The sequence below is a fragment of the Lampetra planeri genome, chromosome 49 (assembly GCF_965212315.1).
Source record: "Lampetra planeri chromosome 49, kcLamPlan1.2.h2, whole genome shotgun sequence".
Lineage (NCBI taxonomy): Eukaryota > Metazoa > Chordata > Hyperoartia > Petromyzontiformes > Petromyzontidae > Lampetra > Lampetra planeri.
The window spans coordinates 3,458,160-3,477,788 of NC_136155.1; the positions used below are offsets into that span (position 1 = coordinate 3,458,160).

Below are 19,629 nucleotides of genomic sequence, written 5' to 3' on the forward strand. Positions count from 1 at the left end.
ATCACTCGTCTCGTGTAGACCCTATGCCTCCGGCTACACACACATCACTCGTCTCGTGTAGACCCTATGCCTCTGGCTACACACGCTGCATGCTGACACTGCATGCTCACCCTACACTTCGCCTCTGGGTTACACAGAGTCCCAGTCCCCACAGGACTGCGGGACTAGGTACCGCAGGGCCCTATCTCTTCCTCTCCGTCTTCAGTCTTCGCTGGTTACTCTCTCCCCGTGCGCCTGTGCGCATCACCTTATATAGTCCCTCCTCCCGGGAGACAGAGCGGATGCGGACCTCGATGTGAGCATCGCTCCTTAGTGAACCAATCACGACGCGCTATCTCTACGATCCTCTTTCCCCCAGCGCGTGTTTCCACTCACCAACCAATCACGCCGCGCTGCCACCCGATCACTCCCACACCAGCGCGTCACCGGCACCCAGCCAATCAGCACCACACAACCCACGATCCCGCGCTGACCCCTGATCCCTCACCGTCAGCGCGCGTCACCACACACACATCCAATCACGATGCGCTGGCACCTGATCGCTACCCCAGCGCGTATCACCACTACACATTTAATATCGAATCAAAACGATGTCATAAGAATCAAGTCATAGTCTCCACCTTAACAACTGATAAACAATGGGGTTTATTTTACATTCCGTCAGTCACACAGCCTTCTGGGAGCATCTAATTGGCAAGGATTGATTCAACACAACTAACTTTGTGGACCGATTCCGACATGCGGTGTCTTTTAAGCAAACGGGTTTGCTTGAATTGTTGAAATCGTCGACCGGTTTCAACATGCAGTGTCTCATCAGCAGAGTCGGGCTCGCTTGAGCCGATGCCAGTGGACTGCCCAATGTTTCGGTGTCTCATCAGCAGAGTCGGGCTCGCTTGAATCAACAATGCCACTCGACTGCCACCAAATCGGAGCCCTGAATCTGAAACCTTCACCCCGAATCACCGGGCACTGGGGGAGGGAAGTTGGGGGGGGGGAAGTCGTAACGATATCGGTGTTGACACAATTTGCAATGAAAAGAGTTTATCGCGTCCCGTCTCGCCTTCAAGCTTTCGTGACTGCAGGAATTTATAGTAAAAAACACAATAGAAAGGTTAAAAGAAAATGTAGGTTTTTTTTCTCCTGATGACGACCGCTTGTTTTGTGATCGAAACGTCGTAGTTTGTTTTGTTATTTTCTTTGCACCTATCTACGTGACGTCACCGAAAGATACAAAGATTATGAGATAACACCGCCCACTCCCGCCCCCACCCCCATCCCCCGCCCCCGCCCCTCCCCCCCACCTCCACCAGTGAATTAATAACTAACCTGGAACGTTGGATCGTAACCCGTCACCTATTTATGAATGGTGCGGGGCTGGGTCGGAGTTAATGGTCACACGACCTCCCTTGGCGCAACGCACGCAGGAGCAGCAACACTCGGGACTCAACTTCAGGAGGGTCCTGCCGCTACGTTGGGGGGCATGGTGGCTAGGAGATGTTAACTACCTCGCCTGGTGTACAGGAGGTCGTGGGTTCGATCCCGACCCTGACGCCTGCTGTAGTATTTGGAGTTTGCGTGTCTCTCTCTCTCATCATCATCACGGTGGCTAGGAGATGTTAACTACCTCGCCTGGTATACAGGAGGCCGTGGGTTCGATCTCGACCATGACGCCTGCTGTGCATTTGGAGTTTGCGTGTCTCTCTCTCACATCATCATCACGGTGGCTAGGAGATGTTAACTACCTCGCCTGGTATACAGGAGGTCGTGGGTTCGATCCCGACCCTGACGCCTGCTGTATTATTTGGAGTTTGCGTGTCTCTCTCTCTCATCATCATCACGGTGGCTAGGAGATGTTAACTACCTCGCCTGGTATACAGGAGGTCGTGGGTTCGATCCCGACCCTGACACCTGCTGTATTATTTGGAGTTTGCGTGTCTCTCTCTCTCTAGCCGTGGATTTTCTCGGGGTCCTCCGGTTTCTCCCTCCACGTTGAGAATCAACGTGGCGCGTGTTTTAAAGTATTTTGCTGCTAAACATTTCCACGAGACGATGATACGCCCACTTCGTTGAGCGATCATTTTCAATAGCCAGGGTCGTTCAGCGGGCCCTTACCTCATTTCGTTACTGCAGGGATTCATGTTCTTGGTTCTTTCGGTAAAAGTCACGTAGAAGGGAACTAATAAAGTAATAAAAATAAAACAATAAAATTCTCACGACGGTTTATTTTTATTATTTTATCATCTCCCTTCTAGGTGACTTCGCCGAAAGAAGCAAGAACACGTGCCGAGTAGTCAATCATGGCATCGACCTCGGATGCAGCAAGTCAAAGTTCAGCAGCGATTGAATCCCGCTGCGATGAACAGCGATCACAGCCACTGCTTCTCAACTCCTCTGTAGCTCAGTGAGCCTTACCTGGTAAAACAAAAAGAAAGTATATAAAGCGAGCATTGTTTTTTTACCCTTCTATCTGGCAACAAAACTGACACCTTTTTTTTTACAAGGAGTCATGTTTGCATAGACCACAATACCTGCAGTCGTAATGCAAACAAAAAACATAACTCTGATAATGTATGCACTGTCCTTGAAGTTGATTGGTCCACACCCGAGACAGCTTTCCTTAGAGACCAGACGACGCCAAAAGGCGCACAACTCAAAGACAATGTGCTCCTTTTGGTGTCATCTTGTCTCCGCCAGATAGAAGGGTAAAACAAAAACAATTTACATTTGTTTTACTGGCAAATGAGGTTCCAATGGAAGTATATAAAGCTTTCTAAGTTTAGTTCACATTTGGTTATTTGACCGTGAACGACATCGATTTCGTATTCACGTGAACCTCCACCCCACCCCCCGACCACCTTGAAGACCGACACTTAGAAATGGGCATCAATCAGTGACTTTTTTCCCGTCGCTGCTGCAAGGAATTTAAACTCGCCCACCGCATTCCGCGAGAACTAAATGCATCTTTCGCCGCAGGAGGTGTTCGCTCGGCCGTTTCCCGGATCTCACAACGGGTTTTTTCAGTTCAACACGCAAGTCGGCTTTCGCGACCGATATCATTCGCAGTGATGGTATTTTTAAAATCCTTTATATTAAATGCACTTGCTTGCTTGCTTGCGCGCTTACGACCGTGCAAATCTTTCGGTCGTTTTTTAACCCACTTCCCGTGATCCAATCGAGCTGACATTTTCCACACAGACTCGGTGTGCGTGATAATGAATTTTCGTGAAAAAATGTTTGCAAAATTTTACACTTTTTAGGATTTTTTTTTTAATATTTAATTACTCTAAACGCGTGATGTTGATTTTAAATGTGGAGGGAAAAACTGGAGGACCTTGAGAAAAATCCACGCGACCACGGGGAGAGAGAGAGACACGCAAACTCCAAATATACAGCAGCAGGCGTCAGGCTCGGGATCGAACCCACGACCTCCTGCGTACCAGGCGAGGTAGTGAACATCTCCTAGCCACTGTGATGATGAGAGAGAGAGAGACACGCAAACTCCAAATAATACAGCAGGCGTCAGGGTCGGGATCGAACCCACGACCTCCTGTATACCAGGCGAGGTAGTTAACATCTCATAGCCACCGTGATGATGATGAGAGAGAGAGAGACACGCAAACTCCAAATATACAGCAGCAGGCGTCAGGCTCGGGATCGAACCCACGACCTCCTGCGTACCAGGCGAGGTAGTCAACATCTCCTAGCCACGTGGCACCCTCGGTGGCGAGACGTTGATGTCACAGGGCGCGAATCTTCACCCTGTACGGAATGCAGGCCCTGCCCCTCGACGCGGAATTGGCTTGCGGAGTTTTGGCTGCGAGTAAGAATTCGAAGCGCAACCGAAGTTTTATATATTTATCTGAAAACAAAAACACAACGATACATACTCTTAGGTTTTTTTCGGTAAAGTCACCCACCCACGTGACATTACCGAAAAAAAAACCACGAGTATGAATCCTTGCAGTCACGAAAGCTTCAAATCTACAACGATACATATCCATTCTAGATTTGAAGCTTTCGTGACTGCAAGGATTCATATTCTTAGGTTCTTTCGGTAAAGTCACGTAGGTAAAAAATTAAAATTAATAACAGCAAAACAAAAATAAAACAAAAATCACTTTGCTTTTATTAAATCCTTTATATTAAGTTAACTTGCTTGCGTGCGCGCTTACGACCGTGCAAATCTTTCGGTCGTTTTTTAACCCACTTCCCGTGATCCAATCGAGCTGACATTTTGCACACAGACTCGTTGTGCGTGACAATTTATTTTTAGGAAAAAAAAATGTCATATTTAATTTAAAATACCAATGTGATAAAAATGAAACTCTTACTCAAGAAAAACCGAAATGAATAATAAAATAAAACCGATGCCACGCATGTAAAGGATTTATAATGAAAAATTTTGTTTTTACGGGTTAATTTTTTAATTTAAATTTTTTACCTACGTGACTTTACCGAAAGAACCTAAGAATATGATACATATCCAACATAATACGCAGCAAACCTCTACCAGACGGGTCGTAATCGAACCCACAACCTCTTCCATGGCCGCTCCACGCCGTGACCACGTGGGCCCTACCCATGTCCCATCGTCGTCCGCTTGCCCCACCTCGCGATCGCCCCCCCCCCCCCGTCTCTGTCCGCGTCTTCACGTTGCCTGCCTGTGCCCGTGATGAACCCCCAGGCAGGGCCGCGAGCCGTGACAGCGAGCGAGCGATGGCCATGAGTGGAACGTTGCATCGCATGCTGCTCCTGCTGATGCTGATCATCGGCAGCTTCACGTTCGGATTCATCATGCACGCGTCAAGGCATGTCGCTCGCTCGCACACTCGCTCACTCGCTCGCTCGCTCCGTCACTCACTCATTCACTCGCTCGCTCACTCACTCGCTCGCTCACTCCGTCACTCATTCATTCACTCGCTCACTCACGCGCTCGCTCACTCGGCCACTCACCCACCCACTCACACGTCCACCCATCCACTCACTCACCCATCCACTCACTCACTCACCCACCCACTCACTCACCCACCCGGTAACTCACCCACTCGCACACCGAGTAACTTACCCACACATTCGCTCACTCACACATCCACTCACTCACCCACTCACTCACCCACACATTCACCCACTCACACACCCACTCACTCACTCACCCACACATTCACCCACTCACACACCCATCCACTCACTCACCCACCCACCCACCCATCCAATCACTCACCCACCCACCCACTCACTCACCCACCCACCCACTCACATATCCACCCATCCACTCACTCACCAATCCACTCACTCACCCACCCAATCACTCACTCACTCACCCACCCACTCACTCACCCACACATCCACCCACTCACACATCCACCCACTCACACATCCACCCATCCACTCACTCACCCATCCACTCACTCACCCACCCACTCACTCACCCACCCACCCACTCACTCACCCACTCACCCACCCACTCACACGTCCACCCATCCACTCACTCACCCATCCACTCACTCACCCACACACTCACTCACCCACACATCCACCCACTCACACACCCACCCACTCACACGTCCACCCATCCACTCACTCACCCATCCACTCACTCACCAACCCACTCACTCACCCACACATCCACCCACTCACACACCCACCCACTCACACGTCCACCCATCCAATCACTCACCCATCCACTCACTCACCCACCCACTCACTCACACATCCACCCACTCACACATCCACCCATCCAATCACTCACTCACCCACCCACCCACTCACTCACACATCCACCCACTCACACACCCACCCACTCACCCATCCACTCACTCACTCACTCACGTAGCCAGCAAGTCACCCACTCACCCATCCGTGTGGGACGTGTGTCATTGCAGGACTGGGAACTTCTACGTGGAGGCTTTAACCATCGCCTTGCAGTCTCCATTTTATACCCCCAGAATCGAATCCAATATTGACGACAGGTAAATGTCCCCATTCACAGGTACATGTGCCCATTAACAGGTACATGTGCCCATTAACAGGTGCATGTGTCCATTGAAAGGTACATGTGTCCATTGAAAGATACATGTGCCCATTGAAAGGTACATGTGCCCATTAACAGGTCAATGTGCCCATTGATAGGTACATGTGCCCATTGAAAGGTACATGTGCCCATTAACAGGTACATGTGCCCATTAACAGGTACATGTGCCCATTGACAGGTACATGTGCCCATTGACAGGTACATGTGCCCATTAACAGGTACATGTGCCCATTAACAGGTACATGTCCCCATTGAAAGGTACATGTGCCCATTGAAAGGTACATGTGCCCATTGAAAGGTACATGTGCCCATTAACAGGTACATGTGCCCATTAACAGGTACATGTGCCCATTGAAAGGTACATGTGCCCATTGAAAGGTACATGTGTCCATTAACAGGTACATGTGCCCATTAACAGGTACATGTGCCCATTGAAAGGTACATGTGCCCATTGAAAGGTACATGTGCCCATTAACAGGTCAATGTGCCCATTGACAGGTGCATGTGCCCATTGAAAGGTACATGTGTCCATTAACAGGTACATGTGCCCATTAACAGGTACATGTGCCCATTGAAAGGTACATGTGCCCATTGAAAGGTACATGTGCCCATTGAAAGGTACATGTGCCCATTAACAGGTACATGTGCCCATTGAAAGGTACATGTGCCCATTGAAAGGTACATGTGTCCATTGAAAGGTACATGTGCCCATTAACAGGTACATGTGCCCATTAACAGGTACATGTGCCCATTGAAATGTATATGCCTCCAAAGGTTTGCAGACAAACCTCAGAAGCCTAAGGTGGGCTGAGCCTGCTTATGAGCACCTGGATGGGGGTGGGGGGAGAGAGACTGTCTGGCAATATCAGCATCAAGGTATCAGGATCAGATTCTCATTTGCAAGCACGACAATCGTCACGACGTAAGCAGCAGCAGCAGATACGACAACGAAGCCGAGATGATCATCGGACACCCCCGCTCAAAAAAAAACCAACCACAAGAGAATCGAAATCCGAGCAGAAACAGCCACGTGGCAGAAGAAATCTAAACAAATCGACAATCTTGATCAGTCGGAAGCTGTTCTTTGAGTTAGGCGCGACGTGGCACTGCGCTTGTCACAGGCGTTACAGACTGCGGCTAAGCAGGAACAGCATGTGCTGCGGAATCTATTGTGCGTGACTGTCCGCCTGTATTTACATGCTCCCACGTTTCACCTCGCCAAGAAAGAACGAACTCACTCGCCCACTCCCTCGCTCGCTTACCAACTCGCCCAATGACTCACCCACTCACGCAATTACTCACTCACCCACCCACTCACATAATCACTCACTCACCCACTCACCCAATCACTCACCCACTCATGCACTCACTCACCCACTCACGCACTCACTCACCCACTCACCCACTCCCGCACTCACTCACGCATTCACCCACCCACTCACGCAATTACTCACGCATTCACCCACTCACTCACGCATTCACTCACCCACTCACGCAATCACTCACTCACCCACTCACGCAATCACTCACCCACTCACGCACTCACCCACTCACGCATTCACTCACCCACTCACGCACTCACTCACGCATTTTACTCACCCACTCACGCAATCACTCACTCACCCACTCACGCAATAGCTCACCCACTCACGCACTCACTCACCCACCCACTCACGCATTCACTCACCCACGCAATCACTCACCCACTCACCCACTCACGCAATCACTCACCCACTCACTTACCCACTCACGCAATCACTCACTCACCCACTCACTCACCCACCCACTCACTCACCCACTCACTCACCCACCCACTCACTCACTCACCCACCCACTCACTCACCCACTCACTCACTCACTCACCCACCCACTCACTCACCCACTCACTCACTCAGTCACCCATTCGCTCACTCACCGACCCAAAAACCCACTCGCCCGTCAACTTACGAACTCGCTCAACAATTCACTCGCCCTACAAAGTCGCTCACGAACTAATTTGGTTAGTTTCATCGAAACTCACTCACCAGCTCACCCCACACCTACGAACTCAACCAAGTCGATTGCTCTCTCCGTTTTAGGGACCATCCCGTGAGCGTTCCAGATTCGATGTTCAACGCCAGGTGAGGCTTGCCACCATGAACCCACACGCAGGGTCCGACATGCACGAGGAATTATACAGGGTGGTTTAAAAAGATGGACCCATATGGGAACCTCATTTTCCAGTAAAAATGTGATAATTGGTTTTGTTGCCAGATAGAAGGGTAAAAAAACAATTATCAAGATGGACCCAATTTCAAAGCAGGATATTTCACGATGGCAACATGTTGCAATGACACAAAACGTTACAAACGGTTTAATGAGTTCTCACGTTTTACCAAACCATTTTATAAATGCTCTATGTGCCTTCCACCTGCTGTACGGGCAACATCGAGACGATAATTGAATTCGTCCCAAACGCCTCTCAAAGTGTCTTCTTCCACTGAAGTCACCGCTGCCGTGATTCGTCTTTGAGGTCATCCAAATTAGTCGCTACTGGTGGCACAAAAACACCTCGGTCTTTGACGTATCCCCACAATAAAAAGTCGCAGGGTGTAGTGATGTCTGGGGATCTTGGGGGCCAAGAGTGTAGCGCCAAGTCTTGGGGTCACGTGCGACCTCTCCAACGTTGAGGCAGCGTGTCTCGCCAATGACTGAGGCTAGGGGCTGTTTGTGCGCTGGGAGAGGCATCTCGCGGTAGTCATTTGAAACTCGATGCCCCGCCCTCTCTATGCCCCGCCCTCTCTATGCCCCGCCCTCTCTATGCCCCGCCCTCTCTATGCCCCGCCCTCTCTATGCCCCGCCCTCTCTATGCCCCGCCCTTTCAAGTGGTAAGAGTTTCATTCATGGGCGGTTCGTGGTTGCAGAGATATAGAGATTTCAAATCGGGTCCATTATTTTCAAACACCCTGTATTGTTTTAATATGTACGTTGAACCTCTTTTGCACCGTACGTAGCCAACCGTGCTAATGGGAGGTGCGGGGAAAGGACGAGATACTATGGGTCTCTGTGTGAGTCTATGGGTGTCTGAGTCTATGGTTATCTGCGTGAGTCTATGGGTCTCTGTGTGAGTCTATGGGTCTCTGTGTGAGTGTATGGGTTCCTGTGCGAGTTTTTAGGTCTCTGTGTGAGTCTATGGGTCTCTGTGTGAGTGTATGGGTTCCTGTGCGAGTTTTTAGGTCTCTGTGTGAGTCTATGGGTCTCTGTGTGAGTGTATGGGTTCCTGTGCGAGTTTTTAGGTCTCTGTGCGAGTTTTTAGGTCTCTGTGTGAGTCTATGGGTCTCTGTGTGAGTCTATGGGTTCTCTGTGTGAGTCTATGGGTCTCTGTGTGAGTCTATGGGTCTCTGTGTGAGTCTATGGGTCTCTGTGTGAGACTATGGGTCTCTGTGTGAGATTATGGGTTCTCTGTGTGAGTCTATGGGTCTCTGTGTGAGTATATGGGTCTCTGTGTGAGTCTATGGGTCTCTGTGTGAGTCTATGGGTCTCTGTGTGAGTCTATGTATGTCTGTGCGAGTCTATGTGTCTCTGAGTCTATGGTTATCTGCGTGAGTCTATGGGTCTCTGTGTGAGTCTATGGATCTCTGTGTGAGTCTATGTATGTCTGTGCGAGTCTATGTGTCTCTGAGTCTATGGTTATCTGCGTGAGTCTATGGGTCTCTGTGTGCGTCTATGGGTCTCTGAAAACATGAAAACGTACACAACACACACACACACCACACTTACACACACAACACACTTACACGCAACGTATTGACACACACAACACACTTACACACACACAACACACACACACACCGTATTGACACTACACGTGGTCACCCTAACGCCACCAAACCCAGGGCCCGCGATGATGTGAGGACGGAGGCGCCGTGGGGGGCCCCCATCGTGTGGGATGGAACGTTCCAGCCGGACCACGTGGACCGCCTCTTCGAGAAGAGGAAGACGCGAGTAGCACTCACCGTGTTCGCGCTCGGCCGGTGAGACGCACGCTCGCTCGCTCACCCGCCCCTGTTGTGGTGGTGGTTGTTGGTGGTTGTTGTGGTGGTGGTTGTGGTTGTGGTGGTGGTTGTTGTGGTGGTTGTTGTGGTTGGTGGTGATGGTTGTTGTGGTTGTGGTGGTGGTTGTTGTGGTTGTGGTGATGGTTGTTGTGGTGGTTGTTGTGGTGGTTTTGATGATGGTTGTTGTGGTGGTTGTGGTGACGGTTGTTGTGGTTGGTGGTTGTTGTGGTGATTGTGGTGATGGTTGTTGTGGTTGTTGTGGGGGTTGTGGTGATGGTTGTTGTGGTGTTGGTGGTTGTGGTTGTGGCAAACATCAAAATCGCCACTGGGGAGACAAAGGCGGCCGGCGGGCGTGGTGCTGCTGGCCACAACCCCATAGCACTTGCCCCGGCAGTATGTGCAGGTTATACACCGTGCCGTGCAGCTTTGTCTTTGGTGGAGGGATGAAGGGGAGGGGTGGTGGAGGGATGAAGGGGAGGGGTGGTGGAGGGGTGGTGGAGGGGGGTGGAGGGGTGGTGGAGGGGTGGTGGAAGGGAGGGGTGGAGGGGTTGTGGAGGGATGAAGGGGAGGGGTGGTGGAGGGGGGTGGAGGGGTGGTACAGGGATGAAGGGGAGGGGTGGTGGAGGGATGAAGGGGAGGGGTGGTGGAGGGGAGGGGGGGTGGAGGGGAGGGGAGGATGAAGGGGAGGGGAGGATGAAGGGGAGGGGTGGTGGAGGGGAGGGGGGTGGAGGGGTCGTGGAGGGATGAAGGGGAGGGGTGGTGGAGGGGAGGGGTGTGGAGGGGGAGCGGTGGATCGATTTGCAAACTGTGGTTTGTGGCCTTCTAAAGAAAACAAAGAATACACAACAGGCGACGTTTCGGGCGACGGGGCCTCCTTCAGAACCGGAGTGGACGACAGGGTGGGGAGTGCCGCCAGACGACATCGCAGCCACGCCCCTGAGCCCCGGAGCAATCCAACCACCACTCACCGGCACGTGCTCTGTGACCCCCTGACCCCTGACCCCCTTCCTCCGTGCCCCCCAGGTACCTGGACAAATACCTGGCGAGGTTCCTGACGACGGCGGAGAAGCACTTCATGGTGGGACACAACGTGACCTACTACGCCTTCGTGGAGAACGCCAGCCACGTGCCACACATGGAGCCACTCGCTCCGGGACGCTCGCTCGCCATGGTGGAGGTGAGCCGGGGGGGGGGGAGCCAGGTGTGGGGGGGGGGGGGTGAGCCAAGTGTGGGGGGTGGGGTGAGGGTGAGTCACGCGTGGGGGGGGGGGGGTGAGCCAGGTGTGGTGGGGGGAGTGAGCCAAGTGTGGGGGGTGGGGTGAGGGTGAGTCAGGCGTGGTGGGAGGCGTGAGCCAAGTGTGGTGGGGGGGGTGAGCCAAGTGTGGTGGGGGGGGGGTGAGCCAAGTGTGGGGGGTGGGGTGAGGGTGAGTCAGGCGTGGTGGGAGGGGTGAGCCAGGTGTGGTGGGGGGAGGGGAACCAGGTGTAGTGGGGGGGGGGAGTGTGCCAGGCGTGGTGGGCGGGGTGAGCCAGGCGTGGTAGGGGGGGAGCCAGGTGTGGTGGGGGGGAGTGAGCCAGGCGTGGTGGGGGAGCCAGGCGTGGTGGGGGAAAGTGAGCCAGGTGTGGTGGGGGGGGGGGAACCATGATTAATGTGTAAGAGATTCTCCCAACATTTTTTATATATGATATATATTTTTTCAATAACTATGAAAATTGTAAAATATTTAAAAATGATTAACTTTTACAATTTTATTATTTTCAAACAAATTTGATAACATAAAATTCCGAGCAACAATTGTCCATTTTTTTTTTTTCATTGCTCGCAGGTGAAATGCGGTGCCCAGGGTTTGTCTTGATCCCTGACAGGCATGCCGATATATGGCTTGTAGGTTTCACACATCTTAGCAGATGCTTCCACAGAGTACTTTTTCGCTCTTGTCTTGATAAATTGGCCGCAGACATCGCAAAATGCGTCTGCCGGATGCTTGGAGCCTCTAGATGCCATCTCAGAAAAATGCAGATATGTATCCACTTAGGCAGCTGGAACTAAACTGAACTGGTGGGCTTAAGATCCCTGTATTTATACTACTATTTATATTACTGGAAAGTTCTGGCATGTTCTAGAAGTTTACTCAGCACTGAATCTATCAGGAATGTTCTGGAAAATAGGATACATTCCAAAATATCACTGTCCTGGTCACAAAAACAAAGTTTGTGGAGAATAATAGGCATTTTCTGTATGTTTTAGGCAGAAGAAATTAAGAAATAAAGTTAGTACCCAGGAACAAAAAAAAGTATTACACAGTGTAATCATCACGGTGGCTAGGAGATGTTAACTACCTCGCCTGGTATACAGGAGGTCTTGGGTTCGATCACGACCCTGACAACACCTGCTGCTGCTGTATATTTTGAGTTTGCGTGTCTCTCTCTCATCATCATCATCACGGTGGCTAGGAGATGTTAGCTACCTCGCCTGGTATACAGGAGGTCGTGGGTTCGATCCCGACCCTAACGCCTGCTGCTGCTGCTGCATATTTTGAGTTTGCGTGTTCCCCCGTGGATTTTTGTCCGGGTCCTCCGGGTCTCCCCCCTCCGCATTTAGAATCGATGTCACGTGTTTAGAGTGCGTGGCTGCGACGCATCTGCACGTGATGGCGATTGGCCAATTTTGTTTGCGCGATCATTTGTCGTGGCCACGTGGTCACTTCTGAAACACACAGCAGCTCAGCAGGGCCTTACCCGGCACAAATTAAACAAAGTAAAGTTAAAAGTGTCGATTTAAAGCTTTCGTGACTGCAGGGATTCATCTTCTTGGTTCTTTCGGTGAAGTCACATAGAAGGGAAATTATACAATAATAAAAATGAAACATAATAAAATAATTCTCACGACGTTTCGGCCATAACGCAAGCAGACCTGTCCTTCACCTGAGGACGGCTGCTTGCGTTGTGGCCGAAACGTCGTGAGAATTATTTTATTACATTTCACTGAGCTACAGAGGAGTTGAGAAGCAGTGGCTGTAATCGCTGTTCATCGCAGCGGGATACAATCGCTGCTGAACTTTGACTTGCTGCATCCGAGGTCTATGCCATGATTGACTACTCGGCACGTGTTATTGCTTCTTTCGGTAAAGTCACGTAGAAGTGAGATAATAAAATAATAAAAATAAACCGTCGTGAGAATTTGATGGCTTTATTTTTGCTATTTCATTATTTCCCTTCTACGTGACTTTTACCGAAAGAACCAAGAAGAACAAAGTAAAGTTTAGAGCCGAGTTTATTTTAGAATTGGGTTGGATATCGCGCGGTCATGCCTGAAGCGACGATGACGACCTCTGTCGATGATGCTGGCCGATGGCAAATTCCCCGGCACTGAACACCGGGCGCGGCTCCGTCGTGGGGCACGGTCACACGCAGTGGCACGCCAAAAAGCCTCTGGCGGTTAGTCAAATGTTGTTTAGTCAGACCCGGTGAGAGCTCAACAGGGCAACATGAGGTCTCATTTACGTGAGTGAGTCAACGGGGGGGGGGGGGGGGGAAATCCTTGCTTTTGTTGAGGTGCAATTTACGACTCCGATGCAGGTTGTTGTTAGAGGCTCACGCCACGTTTATTTAAGGGCTTACGCCAAGTTGTTCGGGGCTTACGCCGAGTGGATAAGGCTTATGCCGAACCAGCACCCCCCCCCTAGCCAATAACTCCCCCAGGGGACAGGGGACTGGGACCCCTACACCCCGGCTAACTCGCCTGTCCACCCTGCCCCGGGCTGGACTACCCCCAACCTCGGCCGGTCGGGCGGAGTAGCCTCCCCTAGCCTCGTGTGAGGATCAACTCCCCGAGAACCCACTCCTACCCCCGACGAACCCCGGTTCCATCCCGGGTCCCCCTTTAAATACACCCCCCCCCCCCGTGGGGCATGACGTCATCGTCCTCCACGGCCCGCCTGACGTCACGTCCCGCGACGCCACTCTCTCCGAGGGGCGCGCGTGACGTGATGTCACCCACTTCGCCTCTACACTTTGATGGGGTAATCATGTTTCTCTAACATGGAGGGTGTATCCGCCACACTGCCACCACCTACCCACCACCACCGCCACCACCCACCCACCACCACCATCGCCACCACCCACCCACCACCACCATCGCCACCACCCACCCACCATTGCCACCACCGCCACCACTGCCCACCCAACCACCACCCACCACTGCCACCATTGGCACCACCCCACCACCGCTACAATCACCACCGCCACCCACCACTGCCATCATCTCCACCACCCACCCACCATTGCCACCACCACTGACCACCGCCACCCAACCACCACCCACCACTGCCACCACCATCCCCCACCCACCCACCACCAGGTGGAGAAGCGGGCCCGCTGGCAGGACATCTCCATGGACCGCATGAAGATGATCGGCGACCTGATCGAGGGCACCGTGTCGCGCTCGCACGACTACATCTTCTGCTTCGACGTCGACCAGCACTTCACGGCGCGCTGGGGCGCCGAGGCGCTGGGCGACACGGTGGCGCTGCTCCAGGCCTGGTACTTCGACCAGCCGCCCGAGGCCTTCACGTACGAGCGGCGGCCCGAGTCGGTGGCCTACATCGCGCCGGGCGCCGGCGACTTCTACTACCACGCGGCGGTGTTCGGCGGACGATGCGCCGCAGTGCTGAACGTGACGCGCGGCATCTACGCGGGCATCTCGCGGGACCGCGACGCGGGCGTCGAAGCCCTGTGGCACGACGAGAGCCACCTGAACCGCTACTTTCTGGACCACAGGCCCAGCAAGCTGCTGTCGCCCGAGTACTGCTGGGACCCCAAGATCGGCATGTCGCAGGCCATCCGGCTCGTGCGTCTCGAGTGGGCGCCCAAGGAGTACAATGTGCTGCGCGAGAACGAGGGGCTGAGCGGCGGCGGTGTCGGTGGTGGCGGTGGCGGTGCGAAGGGTGGGCGGCAGAGGTCGCAAACGGGTACGGGTAGGGTACGGGTATCTGGTACCTGATTGGGTAGGGTACGGGTATCTGGTACCCGATTGCGACCTTTGGGATGAAGCCATGTTGCAGGCGCGGGTGGGTTGATTCTAGGAACTTGAATTGTGAGAAGAGACAAGACGTTGAGAAATGAGTGACAAACGGTGACTCACCAGTGACTCGCGGCCTACCCGTACCCGGCCGCACCAGGGTCGCAAACGGCTACCCGGCCGGGTACGGGTAGCCGGGTATCGGGTAGGGTACGGGTATCGGGTACCCGGTTGCGACCTCTGGTGGGCGGGCGGGGGGGGGGGGGCGGCAGGAGGAGGGGGGGTCTTGAACGGTTGCGTCGAGCGTTGAGCGGTTAGATCTCGGGGTGAACTCACTCCGAACGCACGGCATTATAGCACGGGGTTAAGTCGCTCCTAACCCACATCCCACACCGCTATAACCGGGGTTCACTCGCTGCTTACCCAGCACTTGCGCCAGCGGTATGTTGATGCTATACGGTGTGGAGAGGGGGGGGGGAATCTTCATCTTTGTGTCTCAGCGTGGTTGGATGGCATGCGACGTGTTCTGCTCACGCGTATTTATGTGCGCGCGACGCTGTCTATTGATGGCGTTGTGTTTTTTGGTCGAATCTAATGTAATATATTTTTTATCTCCCCTAATTTAAATCTAAACGGTTGCGTTGTTTTGTGATTCGTGGTGGCAGGGATTGGGTCGCAGGCTTCAGAGTGTATTTATTATTTATTTTTTACAGCTTGGGGCTAATTGTCCACGTGGTCTTGATTCGGGGCTACAGCACATGTATTTTTCTACATTTATAAATTTACTGTATGTACATAGTGACGATTAAAGATATATAAAGATGACGATCATTTTCCTTTTTAAACAAAACGGCCCTCGCTCAAATCAGCCGGGCCTTACCGCGTTGAATTGTCGTAGAACTCGTGGCAATCCTCTTGGGCAACCCGAGCGCGACGCGTTGATCCCAACGTGTCACCGAGTAAACTTTCGATTCGTCTTCGCGGGGATGTTCGAGTCCGGGCAAAAAACCGGGGGAACGGCAATTTTTTTTTTTATAACGAACAAGCGGAATTAGCTCAGCCGGGCCATCCCATACAGATCGGTCTCTCCATGATAATATAATAAAAATAACTAAAAACACTCAGCCTCTCACGGTCAGCCGGGAGCATGCTCGGCCTGCAGTGCCGCTGATTTCAGGACGAGCGAAAGTCCGGACCGGTTTCTTCAACTCTAGCTTCCGGTGGGCAGCAAAAGGCAATTCAGTCAGCGCTGTCCCCAGCACCCTCTCCGCTCTTGCTCCACGCAAGCGGTTCTATAGGTCCACGGCAAATACCGTAACGGCCCGTTCTCCTCTAGCGTGGTGGTCATTGCGTTCCTGAAGAACAGCGCGTTATGTAAAAATTCGCGTTATAATAAATCATAGAAAATACAGGGGGTAAAGCGCAGTCCGCGAGAACGCAAGAGATGCGTACGCAGGACGGAGAAAAGACCGGGGCGCGCACGTGGGTGGCGTCCAGAAGTATCCAGCAGCATCCCAACGCCGAAGTGGCCGCGACGCGACCGCTCATCAGAGGTCGCAAACGGGTTTTGATTCCTTACCCGTACCCGGCCGCACCAGGGTCGCAAACGGGTACGCGTACCCGGCCGGGTACGGGTAGCCGGGTATCGGGTAGGGTACGGGTATCGGGTACCCAGTTGCGACCTCTGGGGATGAGACTCCGGTTGGGCCGCAGGCAGTGGTGGCGGCGAGGTCGCTGGGGCCGCCCGGGAAAGCGGCCGTTTTTGATGGCTGTCGAGGAAGTGAACTCGGAAGGAAAAAAACGAGTTTATCGGGCAACAGTGGAAATTCCACATTAACGTGGCCGGGACTGCGGGTGGTGTGGGAGCGGCGGCGGGCATGAAGCGGTTCGACCCACGAACCCAGGCGATGCGAGTTCCGATTCGTTAACCTGAACCGGTTCCGTGCCTGCTGTGGGTAAATGTCAGCAACTGGGGAGACAAGGGCGGTGGTACTGGCCACCCCCCCTTTCATGTGCTGTGCTGGCTTTTATTGGTGCCACTCGCTAACAGCACTTGTCCCAGCAGCCGGTGTGAGCTGCAAGGGGGTGTCGCCATACGATGGATGACGGCTGCTGACATGCTACCAGCTGTTCCCTGTTTTAGTCGACCTCGGTGGGATCTTGATGATGGGCTGAGCGGGCGCGATTTGAACTCGCGATGTCACGAACTTCGCTGTGTCGGGAAACTCCGGAGCATGAAGAGCGAACGTAAACCTGGAAATGTAATGAACGATCCATAATAGAGGTATTGTTTGGGTTAGATCGCGTAAATATGTAAATGTTGTGTCGTTAAACCCGCCACCACCCGACACAGCCAACTAATAGGGGTTGTCATGTGAACAGAACGTGCCCCATTCGCCACTAGTACAGCACGCCAGTTGTGTGTTGCAGAGCCAAGCCACAACATTTACAATCTTGAGTATGACGTCTCACTAGAACTTGTTTGGCAATATCCAACCAAAAAACCCCCTCGATTATGGATTATATTGGTCGCGAAAGCCTGCTGCGTGTTAAAGTTGTAATGCGGGCGTAAACGGCCTCGCGGATATGACGTCACGGGGGGAGGGGTTAGGTCACGTGAGGGAGAGGGGTAAGCTCTTAAGGGAGAGAACCGGAAGAGACGGGGGGAGAGTATGGGAATAAAGACAGGGTGAGGCCACGCAGGGCAGAGGGTGGAGAGTGGCGAGATCGCCACGCGGTGAGACTCGGCACCGTCGGCCAGCGGTGACCGGGCACAGGAGAAACAGAGAGCAGCGGTGGAGCTGCGGCGAGAGCAGCTGAAGGACTGCACAGGGGACCTGCAGCGGAGCTGCATCGGAGTGGGGAAAGGCTACGGGAGCGAAGGCAGCTGTCGAGCTGCCAAGCGGGGAGGCTCTGAGCGAGGGCCGTGTGGGACAAGTTGTAAAGAACCCAATAAAAGACAACGGAGACAGACACAGTGAAAGAGTCCTTTATTACAAAGTGATAAATGATGATGGGGGGGGGGGGGGGGTCGGGGGGGGGGTCGGGGGCCACGTGTCCGCCTCACCGTCGTGTGGCTGGGACCCGTCGGAACGTTGCTCCCACATTGACGCAAAGTTCAACTGTTGGCCCAAAGTTGCATCAACGTTGGGCCAACGTTCACCCAAAGTAGGCCCAACGGTGACTCAACGTTCGCGCAACGTTCACCCAACGTTGGGCCAACGTTCACCCAACGTTAGCCAAACATTGAGGCAACGTTCACTGAACATTGGGCCAACGTTGGCGCCATGCTGAGTCAATGTTGGCCCAAAGTTGGGTAAACGTTGACGCCAACGTTGACGCCAACATTGACGCAACGTTGCCTCCACGTTGGCGCGCAACGTTGAGGTCCACGCGGGGCCCCCTCTGTGCAGCAGCGCTTCCTGTGGAGACCTTGAGGTGGGCGCTGCGACGGCGTTCAAGTTGCGGCGGAGCTGTTCCCCGTCTACTCGCGGTGACCCCCCCCCCCGCCGACTCCCAGCGACTTCCTCCACTGATCGGTTTGTCGAATAAAAAAACAAAAAGCCCCCACTCGCAACACTCCACTTGGCATTGCGAGTGACATTCGTGGTGTGCGTGTGCGGTGTCGCAGAGGGGAGTGGAGTGGGATGGGTAAGGGAGAGGTAGGGCAGTGAGATGAGACGGGAGAGGTAGGGGAGTGAGATGGGAGGGGAGAGGTAGGGGAGTGAGATGAGAGGGGAGAGGTAGGGGAGTGAGATGGGAGGGGAGAGGTAGGGGAGTGAGATGGGAGGGGGAGGTAGGGGAGTGAGATGAGAGGGGAGAGGTAGGGGAGTGAGATGGGAGGGAGAGGTAGGGGAGTGAGGTGAGAGGGGAGAGGTAGGAGAGTGAGAGGGGAGGGGAGAGGTAGGGGAGTGAGATGAGAGGGGAGAGGTAGGGGAGTAAGATGAGAGGGGAGAGGTAGGGGAGTGAGATGGGAGGGAGAGGTAGGGGAGTGAGATGGGAGGGAGAGGTAGGGGAGTGAGATGAAAGGGGAGAGGTAGGGGAGTGAGATGGGAGGGAGAGGTAGGGGAGTGAGGTGAGAGGGGAGAGGTAGGAGAGTGAGATGGGAGGGGAGAGGTAGGGGAGTGAGATGAGAGGGGGGAGGTAGGGGAGTGAGATGGGAGGGGAGAGGTAGGGGAGTGAGATGGGAGGGGAGAAGTAGGGGAGTGAGATTGGGGGGGGAGAGGTAGGGGAGTGAGATGAGAGGGGGGAGATAGGGGAGTGGGATGGGAGAGGTAGGGGAGTGAGATGAGAGGGGAGAGGTAGGGGAGTGAGATGGGAGGGGAGAGGTAGGGGAGTGAGGTGAGAGGGGAGAGGTAGGGGAGTGAGATGAGAGGGAGGAGGTAGGGGAGTGAGATGGGAGGGGAGAGGTAGGGGAGTGAGGTGAGAGGGGAGAGGTAGGGGAGTGAGATGGGAGGGGAGAGGTAGGGGAGTGAGATGAGAGGGGGGAGGTAGGGGAGTGAGATGGGAGGGGAGAGGTAGGGGAGTGAGATGAGAGGGGGAGGTAGG

General features: G+C 53.4%; 1 protein-coding gene across 2 annotated transcripts in view; it reads left to right on the forward strand.

The window, feature by feature from the left end:
* LOC144733926 (N-acetyllactosaminide alpha-1,3-galactosyltransferase-like) overlaps window positions 1-15,906 on the forward strand; it is a 40,488-nt gene extending 24,582 nt beyond the window's left edge. The window contains exons 2-8 of one of the 2 annotated variants that reach the window (XM_078615943.1): window positions 2,253-2,415; window positions 4,685-4,808; window positions 5,883-5,969; window positions 8,110-8,151; window positions 9,907-10,044; window positions 11,089-11,242; window positions 14,422-15,906. In XM_078615943.1, coding sequence (XP_078472069.1) covers window positions 4,717-4,808; window positions 5,883-5,969; window positions 8,110-8,151; window positions 9,907-10,044; window positions 11,089-11,242; window positions 14,422-15,063 — 1,155 coding nt within the window. In that variant the 5' untranslated portion in view covers window positions 2,253-2,415; window positions 4,685-4,716 and the 3' untranslated portion in view covers window positions 15,064-15,906. The remainder of the gene's footprint in view (window positions 1-2,252; window positions 2,416-4,684; window positions 4,809-5,882; window positions 5,970-8,109; window positions 8,152-9,906; window positions 10,045-11,088; window positions 11,243-14,421) is intronic. The other variant, XM_078615942.1, reaches the window with a different exon arrangement.
* Window positions 15,907-19,629: the final 3,723 nt, after the last annotated feature.